The sequence below is a fragment of the Hydractinia symbiolongicarpus genome, chromosome 9 (genome assembly GCF_029227915.1).
Source record: "Hydractinia symbiolongicarpus strain clone_291-10 chromosome 9, HSymV2.1, whole genome shotgun sequence".
Classification (NCBI taxonomy): domain Eukaryota; kingdom Metazoa; phylum Cnidaria; class Hydrozoa; order Anthoathecata; family Hydractiniidae; genus Hydractinia; species Hydractinia symbiolongicarpus.
In genome coordinates this window covers 19,458,094-19,475,174 of record NC_079883.1, presented here as the reverse complement: position 1 = coordinate 19,475,174, position 17,081 = coordinate 19,458,094, and the positions used below count along the sequence as shown (strand labels likewise).

At 34.3% G+C, this 17,081-nt stretch overlaps 2 protein-coding genes across 2 annotated transcripts; one reads left to right on the top strand and one right to left on the bottom strand.

The window, feature by feature from the left end:
• Positions 1 to 12,223: 12,223 nt before the first annotated feature.
• LOC130657811 (potassium voltage-gated channel subfamily A member 2-like) lies at positions 12,224 to 14,125 on the bottom strand. Its single transcript, XM_057460807.1, has 2 exons — positions 14,016 to 14,125; positions 12,224 to 13,538 (listed from the first exon to the last, which is right to left on the bottom strand). Exons 1-2 carry the CDS (start codon positions 14,123 to 14,125, stop codon positions 12,224 to 12,226), a joined length of 1,425 nt encoding a protein of 474 aa, XP_057316790.1.
• Positions 14,126 to 15,282: 1,157 nt separating this feature from the next.
• On the top strand, positions 15,283 to 16,787 carry LOC130657810 (uncharacterized). Its single transcript, XM_057460806.1, has 4 exons — positions 15,283 to 15,336; positions 15,482 to 16,136; positions 16,248 to 16,497; positions 16,574 to 16,787. The coding sequence occupies exons 1-4, from the start codon at positions 15,283 to 15,285 to the stop codon at positions 16,785 to 16,787; spliced, it is 1,173 nt and encodes a 390-aa protein (XP_057316789.1).
• The last annotated feature ends 294 nt before the right edge of the window (positions 16,788 to 17,081 follow it).

The following is a 17,081-nucleotide window of genomic DNA, read 5'->3' as shown; positions in this document are numbered from 1 at the left end:
CTATATTATAATCTATATTATAATGCCCGTATACGTCTGTCTCTGTCTGTCACGCAAAATGGTAGCTTAGCTGCGACGGGCAAACCCGTGCAATACTGGCTCTGGTATCCGCTGACGAAGGCTTGTTAGCCGAAATACCAAAGTTGTCTGGATTCTCACGAATCCTTTTGCCGACGACGTGGCTCAGTGGATTAGAGCCCGCGGTGCATCTGATGCGACGATCCCGGTTTCGTTTTTTGTCTTAAAATTTGAAATTCCGATACGAAGATATTCAAGCCCTTCCGTTTTTCGATTTGTAGCTGATTTCCCATATTGAGTCAGGCTTTGAAGCCATGTTTAGAGTTAAAGTTTTAGAGCCATTTTCCGGGCTGATTAATTTTTTTTATTTTGATTCTATTATTTCTACCCTTGTCCTCGGAGTCCTCGCCATATAACAGTTTTTGGCTTTTAAAACTTGGAAAAAAATTTCGCGATTTTTAAAAAAAGTTGATTTTTTGCGAAAATAACTTTCGCGAATTTCAGGTTAAATTTCTAAATTTTTGCGAAAAGGGGCCAAAATCGCGAAAATTTCTGCGCGCGAAAATTTGAAAATAAATACTTTTAATTACTGCCGCAGTAGTCGGGTAGTTGAAAGTGACAATTTCTTTTTCTCATTTTTTTTGACCCAGGTGGGCTTCGAACCTACGGCAAATACGGAAGTTTACGCAAGATTTTATTTCTTCACCTCCCTTTTAAACATCTTCAACTTTTCAACGTTCGTCGTCAATCGCAAGATTTTTAATTCCTTTTAATTCTGTTCAACTATAAGCAAAGAATTAATACTCGTGAGCCAAATTAAAAACCAGGGGCTTTGTTATCAAAAATGCCATTATAATCACACATATTATTATAGCAATAACCCCCGTCCAAATAAAGTTTATTACTCTATACTAACAGGTGCGCAAGGATACAGGAAATAGTGATATGGGAAATACAGTTGTTTCTCTAATTAACGATCACTCTAAAAAGCGGATGAGTCCAAGTTTCATAGAAAACTTTAGCGGACAAGCAATGAGCGGACACTCCAATCAACGGACGCATTTTTTTTTCACCAAAAGGCTTTTTTGGCGATTTTTTCTTTTTTAATTGCGGCCGCCTCGAGAAATTTTTGAAAGTTTTTATTGGTTTTATTGGTCAAGGTAAAGAATTCTCGTTTTATCAACTTTTTTTGTTCACTTTATTACTTTAAACATTAATACAATCATTCAGTTCGTTTTCTGCTTCCTCTATCTTTTTCAACAGTCACTTAATGCTTTTGCAGGCCCCATAAAACGATAATTAACTGTGATTTCCAGTTCATATCCTCCTCCACGGTTAATTTTTTTACCAACAACTTAAGGTAAGAAGGTATGAGGTAGGGTTAAGAACATGGATGAAGCTTTTAAAATGTATTTGGGATGTTCTCTACAATAACTTTCTTTTCTAGAAAATCCATGTTTGTAATTTAACAGCATTTTCATCTTTTTCATTTGTCGATTCTCTGCTGGATTTCAAAGTTTCTCCAATTAATGCACTCCAAATATCCACGTAGACATGGTAGCCTCTCGTAAATGAAGAAAAATTGTAGATTTCAAGGTCTTGTCGATAATGATGGGAATCAATCTTTACATGTCACCTGGGATCATGTTTGTTATTTTACAGCCGACAAAGATGACATGATGTACGAAAACAAAACCTAACAAGACAAAACAAAATATCTGTCTTCAAATTTGACATTCGAATGCTTTTATTTCGCGAAAATTCGATTTTCACAATTCACTTCGTCGCAAAGCTCACTAAAAGGTTACAGTGTAATGCAGTAACTGTTAATCTTGTGGGTTGGAGATATTTTGAATTTAGGTTTGCTTTGTTCTGTAAAAGGTAAACATTTCAGTATGGCGTCGATCAGTTCGGAAAAGGGAGAAGAAAACTAGATAAATAATGTCTTACATCAGATGAGAAGATAAATATTTTGGATAAAGTTAGGAAGCGAAACTTTAGTTGCAGAGTAATTGCTGACAAATTCAAAATTGGAAAGACACAAGTTGCCAATATCGTAAAGAATGTAAAAAAGTGAAGAGAAGACTATAAAAACTTCAAGGAAAGGGGTATAAATATGTGAACAAAGAAAGCCATTAAATTCAAGCCAATAATGACATTCTTTTATTTTGGTATAAAAAATGTGAACAATCTGGTATTTATGTGAGCGGAGCCCAAATAACATCAAGGCGAACCCCTTAACATGCCTGAATTGGAGTCCTTCAAGGCATCAGAAGGACGGCTTGATCAATGAAAGCTGACACACGGGATAAGGGAATGACCAGACCTGTGGAGAATCTCTTGATGTATCGGAAACAACTGTTAAATCTTGGATGGAAAGATTAAAGGAGTTATGTTAAGGCTACGAACTGAAAGACATCTGAAACACGGATGAAAGTGGATGCTTTTTCAAAACTTAATCAACCAAAGGGTTGGCTTTAAAAGGAAAGAAAGCTAAAGGTGGAAAGAAATCCAAACAAAGAATCACTGTTGCATTTTTTGTTAGTGCGGATTAAGAAAAAGTGGGAAAGCTAATAGTAATATTGCAAAGCAAGAAACCACGACCATTTCTTCTTGCTAGGGCAGCTGATATCCTAAAGGATCCCAAATTATAGATACAGGTTAAAATAATAATAAAGAAGGTTCTTAAAAACCTAAACCGCCAGATGGTTCGTGAAGATAGAAAAGTCATTTTATTCTTAGATAACACGACAGTTCACCCACCCTCACTGATTGGTAAATACAGTAACATAAAAGTTTTATTTCTTCCAATAAATACCACATCAAGATTGCAGTTCTTGAATGCTGGACTTATTTAAAGCTTTAAGACTAAATACCGAAAAAAGCTCATGCGTCACGTCATTACGCGTACTAAAGATAGTTTATTGGCACCCGAGATCGTGAAAGAATTTGACATCCTTTTAAGCTATCTAATGGGTCGCAGATTCTTGGAAAGAAGTTACGATCGGGACTATTCAGAACTGTTTTGGTAAATGTAGTATTTCAGAGAAAACCATTAAAAGTGAAGAGAAAAAAATCGACGAAGAATTCACCGCGCTTTTCGGGGAGCTGACAAATGATTTTAAAGATGACATAACAGCGGAAGAATACAATGATTTTGACGTATCGATATGCAGCGCATCACCAGCAATAAATTTCGACATGGTTGACCGGAAAATAAGATCAGTCCAAGAATGTGTCGACTATTATATTAAAAATGCAAACGAAGGCGAGGAGGAAACCAGCATTGTTTTGATAAGCGACGAAAAATATGATGCCAAAGAGATAGAAATCAAAGAAGAAGCGATGTCGAAGCATTGCCGATGATGGATAAATTGATAAATTTAAGCCTAATCGATGAACATGAAAGAAAAACATTGTATTCAATAAAAACTAAACTAGAAAAAAGATAACGAACAACAAGAGACAAGAGAATATAACTGATTTTTTTAGATGTTAAACATGGTGTACTATAGATAGGTATATTTTTTATCAGCATGTGTTGAGTTTGTTGGCATTTCAAAATAAAAACGTACTTTCATTTTTTTTTTCTAGGTTTTTAATATTTCTTCTTGTATTGGCATTAAAAATCTTTGTATATCTTAAAATCTATTTTTTCTATTCTTCTAAGTCTGAAATAATCCAATTTCCCCCCAAAACCTGAAAATACATTAATTTTTTTGACTAAACAACAACAAGAAAACATGTCGTTTTGAACACACAATCCAATCTTTTCTCGGTTCCTTGAAAGGGTCAAGCACCGCGATGTAAATTGCTGGCAGTTTGGGTTTCTATGACTAATAGATCAACCAAAATATGGTAATGAAAATCTGTCGATGCAAGAAAAAGAACATGTACAGAAATATGAAATAGACTTCATAAGATAAACAATTATTAATACACTATACGTTTTTTTTTTTTTATAAGAAACTTGGCAAAGGGCCTGGTTCTAAAAGTTTCTTATTTGTAGGCTGAAATTTCATGTTTTTAGTTCCAAAAATTTCTTATTTATTTTCCTAATTTTCCAAGTAAAATAAGGGCTTTTTATATAAATAGCTAGTTTTAAAAGTTTCTTTAATCTTTAGACTAGTTGGTTTTAAAATAATACCAATCACGAGTACCACAATTCTCAACTAACCTGCAAAGGTAAAATACAACTCAATAAATGAAAAATAAAAATTTTACATAGCCACATAAAGTATTCTAAAATAACAGTTAAAACTTTAACTGAATATTTTTAAAAGTGATCAGGAAAATTCTGGAAATTCCAGAAAACAAGTCTTGCTATGTAGAAACTTGACGATTCGAATGTAATAACTTCTGAACGAGCTCAATTTGAATGATGAAGTAGTTCATTGTTTATTAATTCAGCAATAAATGCATATTTAGGCCTTCAAAATTTACTCTCTTGTTGAAAATTTTTAGATAATGCTGATGGTGCATGGTTTGATAACAGCTAATCTGAAAAAGAAAGTACCTTTTAAAAATAAGAAACAAGAATGCAATTTTACCATAAACTGCATTAAAACCAGGTTGTTTAAATATTGTCTCTTTAACCTCTCTTTGCCTCTTTGATTTAAAAAGAGAATTTAAAACAAAGATACAAATCCATGGGATGTGATGCACAGGTATATTATATATATAAATATGTATATAAATTTAATCAGGCCAGCTTTTGAGATCTTTGTTAAACAAGTAACATATTAAGCAGGCGATGCATGATTTTGAAACCTGTGGACAATACAGGATTTATTTTGTTAAAATCGATTTATTAAATTTAACTTATTGTTTATTATTCTTTTTTGATTCAAATTCTCAAATTTGAATTTCTTTCGGGGCGTCGGATTAGTTGCAAGTTTTCCTTTTGAGGAAACTGATTGGTCATTGTTTTGTTTGACAAATTGACAAATTGAATTCAACAAGTTGAAACATAAAAGGGTACACACACAATAAATTTGTGGATTTGAAAAATCGATGGTCCTTTTCGTGAGATTTTTAAAAATCAAGTAATTTCTAAGAAATCTTAGAAGAATATTTTGTGATACTTTGGGTGATTTCAAGAAAGATTTTCAAGCAAATTAGGCACAAGGAGAACTGATAATTAGCCAGTAACAGAATAGTTAGCCGTTTTCAATAGCGCCATAGCTTGGTGGTTATAACTCTGGCACTTTGTGCAGGAGAACAGGGTTCGATTCCTCTTAGCGGCAATTCAATATTGGTGATTGAATGCTACCATAGCCCCGGGTTAACCCAAGCCATGTGAGAGAAATTGGGGAGATGACACACTATGTGGGCTTTTGGATGCTACAGAGAGTTGTCTGGTAGAGCGGGACACTAATAGGATCTGCATAGCATTAAATACTCTAGGACTCTCTATCTAAGCTATGGCCTTTCCTGCAAATAATAGACAGGATTTGTAAGGCTAGCCATATAAAATATATCAGGTCACTTATACCGTGACCCCAGAATAGCACTTTACCTTTCCGCACTACAAAGGACCCAGTCACATATTGCTGCCTGTGCTGAGTCGATGTAAAATAATATTGTTTCACAAGAAAAAGGTGTTGCAGAAAAAAATCTTAAAAAAATGGCTGACAATGATTAACCATTTTCCGACTCTCAGATTAGGCCTTTATTAAGACGACATCTTTTTTCCGCAAAACAGGGGTTTGGGTCGTCATTTAGCGTTATTTTCAATATGCCTCGATAACTCCTTATAGTGCGGAAAGCAAAATACGTTAAATATATCGTGATAAGCCGACTGACGTGTATTTCGCCGCCAGATCGGAGTTTTTTCGCGACGGGTATGTCGGATTTTTTAAATGTCGGAAAAACAATGCGCGTCGCTTGGAAAAACAATGGTAGATTTAAGCGCTAGTGCAACTTATTGAAGAATATAGAAAGGGTGGGACAGGGTCCCCTAGGTTCGCAAGCGAAAATTTTTAGTGGGTCTTATTTTGAAAAGATGCCTTGAAACATGACAAGACGTAAAATGAAATACACATTTTTTTGTAAGAATAGTGTTTTTCGTTTCAGCCTCAATTTCTTAATTTTTTTTAATCACCCTCATATATTCTTAATAATATTCTTAGCATGGCTACACAAAAAAACATATAATCAGCCTTGACATAATAACATTGCTATAATTTTCTAGAGTAAATTTTACGTGTACCGGACACACTACGTTGTTGCTTTTGGACGGACAAAGAAATTCAGTTTACTTGATATGTAATAAGAAACAAATTTTCATATCTAGAGTAAAAAGTAGAGCCTGGACATGTTCTTAGGATATTCCTAATTTTTGATCCATTTTTCAGCCTCGATATTCTCATAGAGTATATTCTTATAAAAAAGCGCGTACACGATGGTTTTTTAATAAGAGCACGATGCTCATAGTGACAGAATCGAAAAAAGTAAAAAAAAGCCGGAAGATCACAAATCAAACTAAAGAAATTGAATTAAACTTTAAAAAATGTAAATCTCATTTAGCACATTTCGTCAAGGATGGGCATGTTTATTAAAATCTGCATTTCTAAGGATGGTTTATACGTTTAATGATTTATAAACATTTATACGTAAAAGAAGTGAGTGAAGAACATTGTCATGAAAGTGTACAGTGTAGCAATCTAGTTCACAGTATTCTTTTCAACAAATAATTATAGAATAAACTTAATCTAATCTTTAGGAAAGGTACAAATTCCTGCTAAATGCACGGAAGCAAGTGAGGAAAAAGAAATGAAGTTGGAAATTTGTTGAAGTTAAAATGTAACAAAAGGTTTCTTCAACAGAAAATTGAGAAAGGAACCGGAAAGAAATGTACGTTGCGAGATCTTTCAAATTTTTAGGCAGCGGTAGAAAAAAACAATCACTACGAAACGACCTAGAAAGCCTTATAAATAAATTGGAGCAGACACCATATCATATAAAGCGCCTGCTAATTGTGACACGTGACACGACCTAATGTTTTCTTGATTACTTCCAACATTTCAGCTGTTGTGGTTGAGATACACACCGACCAACAAAAAAACTTGCTTGGAATATTTTATCAAGACGGTAATATGAAACGTGAGTTATAAAACTTTTATGGTTCATTCAACAAAAATATATTTCGCAGTTCTTAAACCTTTGCAAATGTCTTTTAGATGCATTTTCATCTTATCCCGAGCTGGTAATGGTAGATGCAACACACAGACTAAACAACCGTTATATTTGTTTATGGTGGAAGACGGAAACGACTGTTTGCGCTGTGCATACACGCTAGCTCGGTCGTTAGCCTAGTTTTCTATTCATCCAGATTACCCCTAATCGCGCCCCTCTGCCTCTGTTTTATATTCGCTACTCACAAACTGTACATTACGTCACTTACCCGAGGCGTAGTGGTGCTCTTAACCAATTAAAATCTCACCTTTACAACCCTTACAACCCTTTCGTTTCGTTATTGAAATCTCACCATTACAGGTACCTTTCACCTACCAATTATATTTACCCATAAAATCACGCGACTTAGTCTTCTTTAGCAACGAGACAGCACATTTTTTCCCTTTATTTATTCACCTCGCTAATCATCGCACGTGGTTTGTTATCGATCACTTACCAGATCTGTTAAGCATGGTTAACAAACAAATCGAAAAAGAATTGCATAGAGGTTACCCTTTCGTTATAAACAGACCCTTTATATTGACCGGCTGCTGACGCCAGTTGATTCTATCATGGATCAATCTCACTACCCGAGCAGAAAGTGGTATAAGAAACAAGGCCTGTGCGTCTGATGAAGCCTACATACGATACTTCGAATCATCCACTGGAGAGTAGGGACACCCAATCTGAAAACAATATCATCCAGCATTAGCGGACGATTTTAATTTCAATATTATCAAAAAGTATTTTACTGCGCTAACCTGGAGATCAGTGGAAAACATTATTCGGACGTTTTGAAAATCGGTGAACTATTCTTGTAATGGGTGCTTCAAATGTTTTTTCTACGAATGAAGAAAACTCTATTCATTGTGACAAATGTTTAAAGTGGTATCATTAGTCGTGTGTCTTGGTTAAGAAGCCTCCTAAAACGAAGCATTGGTTTTGCAGCTATTGTAAAATACTTCAGGAAATAAAAAAAATGCAAATATCTTGTCATCTTTTAGATTTACTCCAAACAGTGCGGACAAATTAAAACTGTTGTTTTTTTCTGACGCGCAGAGTTAAAAGTTGAAAAAGTGCGAACGAATAACTAAAAAAGTATTCGTCAATAGATTTAAAAAAGTGCGGACGAATAACTAAAAAAGTATTCGTCCGTAGATTTAAAAAAGTGCGGACGAATAACTAAAAAAGTATTCGTCAATAGATTTAAAAAAGTGCGGACGAATAACTAAAAAAGTATTCGTCCGTAGGTTTAAAAAAGTGCGAACGTATAACTAAAAAAGTATTCCTCCGTAGATTTAAAAAAGTGCGGACGAATAACTAAAAAAGTATTCGTCCGTAGATTTAAAAAAGTGCGGACGAATAACTAAAAAAGTATTCCTCAATAGATTTAAAAAAGTGCGGACGAATAACTAAAAAAGTATTCATCAATAGATTTAAAAAAGTGCGGACGAATAACTAAAAAAGTATTCGTCAATAGATTTAAAAAAGTGCGGACGAATAACTAAAAAAGTATTCATTCGTAGATTTAAAAAAGTGTGGACGAATAACTAAAAAAGTATTCGTCCGTAGGTTTAAAAAAGTGCGGACGAATAACTAAAAAGTATTCGTCTGTAGATTTAAAAAAGTGCGGACGAATAACTAAAAAAGTACCCGTCCGTATATTTCCGGACAAATATCCACTTCGCTTAAATTATTTACTGTCAAATACTTCCAAAAATGTTCCATAAATAAGTATAAACCATTGCTAACACGAAAAAAAAGGTCAGGTTCAATTTTTTCATCTCAAGAATGAACTTGTCACTTTTATTTGATTAAATATTACGTACACTGAATTGCAGGTTGTTTTCTACCGTTCTTAAAATCGCTCCTTCTACGAAGCAATGACTTGCAAATTAAAACATACAATCTAATAAATAACATACATTTAGCTCAAGAGGTTTGTTTGGATATAGGGTCTTGTCAGGCGTGCATATACAATTCAATTTAACATATCTCCTATTCTGAAAAACATAAATTACTTAAGCGTCTTCTACAGATTAAAGTAGACGTAAGTAACTTCAGATTAAAAACATAATTCACACAATTGGTTTAGCCTTTCTTCGTCTCCGGGTAAAAAAGGAACACATTAGTGAATTCTCTACGCGGAGCCAGCTCTTATGCATTCATATGTGAAGTTCTTAGCATATTTTTCCCCCTGAACTAACTGTCCAAAACTTTTTTATGTGCATTGACTTCGTTTACTGTGAGGCCAGATTTTGTTCGAATATCGACAAAAAACTTGAAGAAAGTTTTTGGTAGAGCTCTAGTTACCAAATAAATATTGTTGACATATATTTTGTTAGCGAAAAGAGTAAAATGTTTTTGTATTTTTTGATTAGTAGTTAACTAGCCTAATTAGTGTTTGTGAACTATACCGCTAGCCTACTTGCTCTGCTGTAGCTAGCTAATTAGCTATAATGGGCTAGCTAGCCGTAGCTAGCTACAGCAGGAGATAGCTAGTTATAAGCCTATAGTTAGGTAGCAACATACTGCTCCTATTAGCATAGCTAGCTAGCTATAGGCTAATTAGCAAAATAATCTAGCCTAATTTGGATGACGTATGCCTAATTAAGCTAACAAATTCAAAATCATGGAATCCTAATTTGACAAATTATATCATTTGTTTTCCACCATATTTAAAGCGTGCGTGGCTTGAATCACCTACAGAAAATTGCTTAAATAAGTGAAAAAGAACTAATTTTTCCCATGCCTTTTCTAAATTATGTACGTAGCTACTACACAGAGCTAACCTTATATTTAGGAAGGTAAAATGATAGATTTTGTGCTTGTGTATCAAAAGAGCGTGAACTGAAATTTAAAAAATGTTTTATATAGCCTAAATGTTGCTTCGTCTTACACTTAAATTAGAGAATCGCCTAATTAGCATAATCTGCTTAGTTAGCAGTTTCCGTACTGCAATCAAAAAGGTGTGTGTGGGCAACATTAAAGTCCCAGATCCTCCATTGACATTCTTGGTTGGTGTCGTTGCATGGCAAACATTTTAAAATTATTTTTGCAGACTGCAATATTTTTTCCTAAGAGTTTATTTAGCTAGCTAGCTGCTTTATAGCTTATAGTGAAGTTTGTGTTTTTTTAGTTGCCACAATCTGCTATGTTGCATGAAGCGTATTACATTCCCCCGTACCAAAAATGTTTACAAAACCTTGTTTTTCATAGAGGTAGAAATAGAGACAGAGATAGAACTCATCTTAGTGCGCAATAAAATTCTATTCAAATTGCTATTGTTTTGGCATCCCTTTGATTTCCGTGCGTGATGTGCATTTCACTGGATTTTTACAAAAAAACATTGGGTAATCCTTCAGCAGACCGTTTGTTTATATATATACGCGAAGAAAAATGTTGCGATGATATTGATTGTCTCTTGATGCATTTGGAAATATAATGTGAAGTTGAAATGACACCAGAGAATCCTGCTGATTTATTTAGCTAAATTATGAAGTAATGGAACCATACATGTGTATATATAGCTATATTTGTAAATTGTATATAGCTATAAACAAGTTTTGGTTTACATCTTCTTTTTTTTTCCTGGGCGGAAAATGTCACGTGATACTTTTAATCCATTTACAGGTCCGTATTTTTCAGGGTAGTCAATATGATTTGAGGGAAAACACACCGTTCACCCAGTCACCTTTTCATAAATAGGGGCTTAATTTTTTACAGATTCTTTGTTTTCTAACTTCAAACCTGTCATATTGTGTAGTTTTAGGTGAGTTGTTGCTAGTTTAGCTTTACTTTAATTCAGATACTTGTTTAATCAAAGTTTGTTTTGTGAGAGTTTGTCCGTGAAACGTGTGTGTTTTCTCTCAACTAAAAAATAATACCACGTGACAATCTGACCGGTAAAAATTTTGTAAAAGCAGGACCATGTAGTGTAAAATCCTTAAGCAGGACCATGTAGTGTAAAATCCTTAAGCAGGACCATGTAGTGTAAAATCCTTATTTATACATTTTTTTTATCATAGTAATAAAATCGACTTTTTAACTTTTAACTGGATTTCTTTAATCTAGTGATCTGTTGTTTATATTTTCTTCTTGTGCTAACATACGCGAATGGTATATACCTATAGATCCATTAAAATAATGTTTGAGTAGTTCTTATACAGTGATGTTGAAATGGTGTGACCTTTACAATTATAAATTTAGAAAAATAACTTCTGTTTTTTTATAAGGTATTTGATATTTTATAATATGTACCTTTCACCGCACAAATTTTGAAAATTTATGCCATAATGCCCAATGCAAGAATGCATGGGAGGAACAGAAGTTTTTGCTGCTCATTTATTTCTCATTATAACAGAGTTATAATGAGAAAAAATGTTGTATATATTTATTATAGTGTATTAATAATTGTTTATCTTATGAAGTTTATTTCATATTGCTGTACATGTTCTTTTTCTTGCATCGACAGATTATCATGACCATATTTTGGTTGATCTATGAGATTGGATTGTGTGCTCAAACCAACTGGTTTTCTTGTTATTAAAATGTGTTTGACAAAATAGATACATCGAATATAATTGTCTAGGATTGATTTTTTAATAGTTTTGACTATTCAAGAATGTTTATTTTTGCCTCTAGGTTCACCTCTGGTGTCGTGAAAAAATTAGATAAAAAATAAACTGCTTTTCCATGCACAAAGATTAAGGGGGGGGGGGTATATGTTTTCAGAAATAACTATCCTGTTCATTGCTTCTTTTTCACCCCGAAACATTTCACTGCTGGGGATAAATAGGCAAACGGTCCTTCTTGTCTTGTTAATTTCAACTTGTTAAGTAAGTATCGTGAACAAGTTGGTTAATAGAGTTGTGCTAGGAAAATGAGGGTGTTATAAGTGCACGTTAGTTTTGACACATTCATTGCAATGATCATGAAATACAAAGTTTTATCAAGGGAACAGGTTTTTAGATCTTAATTTCATATATTTTGAAATATATGAAATTATATATTTTACAACAAAAAAAATCTAATCAATATCCTTGTAATGTATTTCGTAATCAACTTTTTCTTCTTCTGGCAAAAATCCTCTTTCGTGCACCTCTTTAGAATACATGTCAAACAACCGGCCGCCGAGTGATAATAACAAAACAGTAACTGTTACGACGCCTAAAAACACGACCATTGAACCAACAGCTTTTCCAAACATGGTTTCGGGAACAATATCTCCATAACCAAGGCACAATAAGCTTTGCATAGCCCACCACATCGACTCTGGTATGCTTGTAAATTTTGTGTTCGGTACTGTCATCTCAATATAATACATGACACTGCCTGACAATATACACAAAATAAGACTGACAAAACATACGGCACTGACGTCGTTAATCGACGTGTGAAATACCGACGTGGCGACCTTTATCGGTCGCGATACACGGGCTGCTCTGGCCAGTCTCAACACACGCAACATTCTTGTGATCTGTAAAAGCAATGTTCTAACGAAATGTGTTGGACAGCCGTACAAAATCAGATACGTAAAGACGGATAAAAACTCGACAAAATTTAAAGCTTTTGAAAGAAATGCACGAGGCAGTGGATAGACATACCAGCGCACTAAAAGTTCTACTGTAAAAAATATATTTAGAGACAATTCCAAGATGTATCCGATATTTAAGATTTTTTCCAAATCTTTTCCTTCGTAGGCCAGGATGAATTCAGTCTCGGTACAAAACAGGGCAATCGAGACTAATATTAACATGAACGAAAACACAAAGTAGCATATCGCTGAAATGTTTTTGAACAATAAGGGATGATCAAAGAAAGTCCAGCAGGACTCCTTCATCCTGTTGTATTTTTCTCTAGGCGGAAGAATTTTTCGTCTTTTATGAAGATAACATTCCCTTGTCTTCATCTTTTTAATCGCGTCTTCAGAAATATCATAAAACGCGCATTCATTAACAAAATCGATCATTGGTAGAAAAGCCGGTCGCACAAGATTCCCACTTGATTGGTAATAGAACAATATGGCTTCAAATGCAGACCGATTTCTGTTTAAGAATATTTCATTTTTGTGTTTATCTATTAAAAGAGAACGTTTCTCATTTGATCCCAACAGTGTTTCTGGATACTTATTCAACGTAGACTCCAAAGTTTCGTATAAGGCCCCACCAACATTAATAACGATTTTATCTTTCTGAAATTTGTCATCATGTACCACATAGCTATCAGCGCTTCGTGTTGTCCGGATGCTGACCAAACTTTTAGTTTTTCGAAGATGTTTTGGAAGCTGAGTAACCTGAAGTCTGCCTCCAGTTAAATGATGCATTTTGACGATTGGAAAAAGCCTAAAATAACAAATTAACACGTTTCTGATGTCGGAAAACGGGTCTTCGCGATACATAAAAAAGGCCATGTGAGTTTATTAAAATTTATTTTTGGTTGAACGTAAGCAAAACTAAATATTGTATTTTAAAACAACATATATAAATGCATAAACTAAATATCATGGCTCGAACAATATACTTTAATGGGATAAATTTTCGCGGGGATGAAATTTCGCACATTTCGCGGATCCGCGAAAATATGTCCCTTTGAAAAGTTGACCCTTTCAGGGATATCAATCCTTTGCTCCCAGCTTCTATTGCAGATGATCAACCGAATTTGAGTTCTCTTTCCAGCCTTACGGTTGAACAATTGAAAGTTCCTCACACCCCACGAAGTGAATTAGTAGTAGTAGATGTAACGGATGAAGAATCAACTTTTTTTGAATTCAATTTAAATTTCATTCGTTTTCGTTTTTTATCTAGTTGTGCTTATTCTACCTGACGTTACAGTTGTGTCGAAAGAGCTTTGAACTAAAATGCAAAACTACATTTTGTCTCGGTCGGTGTAGAATTGACCGGTGTAACGAGGGTTGATGAGATAGTGCCATTTGGCCCAAACCCTTAAGACAACTTATTTTACTTTCTTCAAAAATTGCTTTTATGACCCCGCAAAAAATTAGATCATCTCTCATCCGCAAAAATAAGTTCCTGCGAAATGCTAATATTTCGCGGATGAGCTAAACCGCGAAATTTAATCACCGCGAAAATTTATCCTAAGAATTCAGCAAAAAACATAAATGAAGACAAAAAAAAAATATAAACGATTGTCACGAACACATAAAAGCAATTTCTTCAGCATACCTCTTATATAGTTCTTATTTGATTGTTTCAGTTCGTGAGAGAAAAGAACCCATGATAGTCTCCTCTTTCGCCTCCTTGTAGAGTTTTACGTTTAATATTTGGAACATAGGAAATTTTGGATAAGAGTTCCGTGACTCACTTACTACTGAAGAACAAAGCACGAAAAAATCAAGATAAATCCTAACATAAAAAGATTAAGAAAATAAATCCTCGCAAAAAATCGACAGGTAGCCAATTCGCGAAATTAAATCCACGCAAAATATTCAAAAATGACTCGTAAAATTTTCTTTCCTAAGGTAGAAAGAGTTAAAAGAATAAACTTGAAGTTTCAAGGCAACCTTTTGCAAATTAAAATTGCCAAATATCCAGCCCAAAACAGTTTTGAGGAGGCCTAAAATTTACGAAAAACATAATTTTTTAGCAGTTTAGAAGGAAAAGATCATATTCAAATTATCAAAACAAAACCTACCGTGCAAATAGTTAACTCTTAAAGTAATGCGACAAAAAACGAAAAGCTGAATTATTTATTTCGATAAGAATTCTTATTTTTTTAATACAAGAATCTTGAAAGCAATTCCACATTCACTTTGCTTCCAATTCAACTTTATATTGCAACGAAAGAATTATGTTTCACTTCTGTGAATGGAATATTGTGTTGTATCCAATGTGTACTAACACAAGATGAGTGCTTAATGATAGTTGTCCAGGACAGTAACACGTTTCGTTTCTTCATTATTGCTAGCCGTTAAGCCGGAAAATCCACGAGTTCGTCGGTCCTCAGATTTTCGCCTGTATGCACATATTTCGTACTTTTTGCTCACCTGTTAGTTTAAAAATGATGTTAGTATGAAAAGAAGTTATTTTGAAAAGCTGGGAAAGGGCTGGTATCACTGATGGAATTAAAATGGGTAGCTCGAAGCTCTTGATCCTTGATCCTTGTCATGAGCTTTACCCATTGGTTCGTAATGAAGAAGAATATGATATTGGTGAAGCGAGCACAAACAATAAAGATTAGTTAGCAGATGGCCTGGCTCACTACACTGAAGATAGTCATGTTGAGATGTATTTTAGTGCTTTAAAGAAACATATACATGGTCGTTCAGCATATATATTTTTATGGTAATATTTCGACCTCCGTTGTCGAAACTTCAAAAGGTTGGACGATCACGCCAGACGAAGTACAAGTTTCGTATGACGTTGTAAATCTTTATCCATCAGTACCGGTGAAAGAAGCAATATATGTAATTATAGAAATTCTAGCTGCTGATGATGAAAAACGTATGAGAACGAAATTGACTCTGGAGGATATACGTTTACTAATTGAATTATGCCTGTCTAAGTGTTACTTTATATGGGAAGATAAAATCTACCTTCTTCAAAACTCGGGTCCAATTGGCCTAGCTCTTATGGTTGTTGTTGCAGAGGCATTTCTTCAATATCACGAAAGAAATGCAATTAGTGTTGCCCTCCAACGTAATCCACCTGTTGCACTGAAATCGTTTAAAAGATATGTTGACGACAGCCATGCCAGGTTTATAAATCTTAAAGAAGCCAAATCGTTTCAAAACATTTTGAACGAACAAAATGACAACATAAAATACACGATGGAAATTCAAGACATGACAAAATCACTCCAGTTCTTAGACCTAAACATTCAAAATTGTGATAGATGCTACAAATTCAAGATCCACAGAAAAAACGCTATTACCAATGTACATGTGAAACCGCACTCTGGGCACGACCCTAAAATCTTGAAGGGTATCTTTATAGGTTTTCTTAACAGAGCCTATACCATCTGCAAAGGACAACATCTGGAAGAGGAAATTTAATTTCTAATTAAGTGTTTTACGGAAAATGGGTATAATAAAGTAGAACTAACAAAAATCGAAAGTTGTTATCGACAAAAACGAAACGAAAAGCAAGACAGCACATACGGACAGCAGCAACAAGGTTTAAGGGTAGTATCATTGCCCTGGGTACCAGGATTAAGTCCAAAATTACGTAAGTCATTTCGCAAAGCCGGCTATAAAACTGTCATTAAAAGCTCTGCTTATCTTCAGACAATATTGACATCGCAAATGCGGCAAAAAATATGTCAGGGAGACGAAGTTGAGAATTGGTACCCGCTTCGAACAACACAAAGACACCATTATTAAAGAAAAGTGGAGCGCGTCAGAAGTTTCATTTCACTCTAGTTCTTGTAATGTTGGTTATGATTGGGACACTGCGAAAATGCTAAAACAAGAATTTAATAAATTTGATCGTAAGGTACGCGAAGCATTGGAAATACAGTTCCAGGACACGTCACCGCGTAGTGAACATGGCCTTAATCTAGACGATGGTCAGTATGTGACGACGAAATTCTGGAAGCCAATGTTCGCGTACCTTAAACGGAAGTCGTTGCAGTGACGTCGATTTGATGTCAATGTAATGACAACCGTTAAAAAATTTAGTATATTCTGATGAAGACCTCCAATACGGAGGTCGAAATATTACCATAAAAATATATATGCTGAACGACCATGTATATGTTTCTTTAAAGTATTAACATACGTTCACATGAACATGTCATTTAAAAAGTTAATGTATTTTAGTGATTTAATCATATACCTAAAAAAAATATTAAGAATATTTCCATGAAATTACACATCTGCTTCAATTCTTTGTGTTTTATCGTCGTTAAAAAATAAAAAATCGCGACAT

Coding starts and splice junctions, on each gene's coding strand:
- LOC130657811 (XM_057460807.1), bottom strand. CDS start 14,125: ATGGCACTATCTCATCAACCCTCGTTACACCGGTCAATTCTACACCGA. Junction 13,539..14,015: donor CGACACAACTGTAACGTCAG/GTAGAATAAGCA, acceptor TTGTTATTTTAG/GCTTTTTCCAATCGTCAAAA.
- LOC130657810 (XM_057460806.1), top strand. CDS start 15,283: ATGGGTAGCTCGAAGCTCTTGATCCTTGATCCTTGTCATGAGCTTTAC. Junction 15,337..15,481: donor GTCATGAGCTTTACCCATTG/GTTCGTAATGAA, acceptor ATGGTCGTTCAG/CATATATATTTTTATGGTAA. Junction 16,137..16,247: donor CGACCCTAAAATCTTGAAGG/GTATCTTTATAG, acceptor GGTATAATAAAG/TAGAACTAACAAAAATCGAA.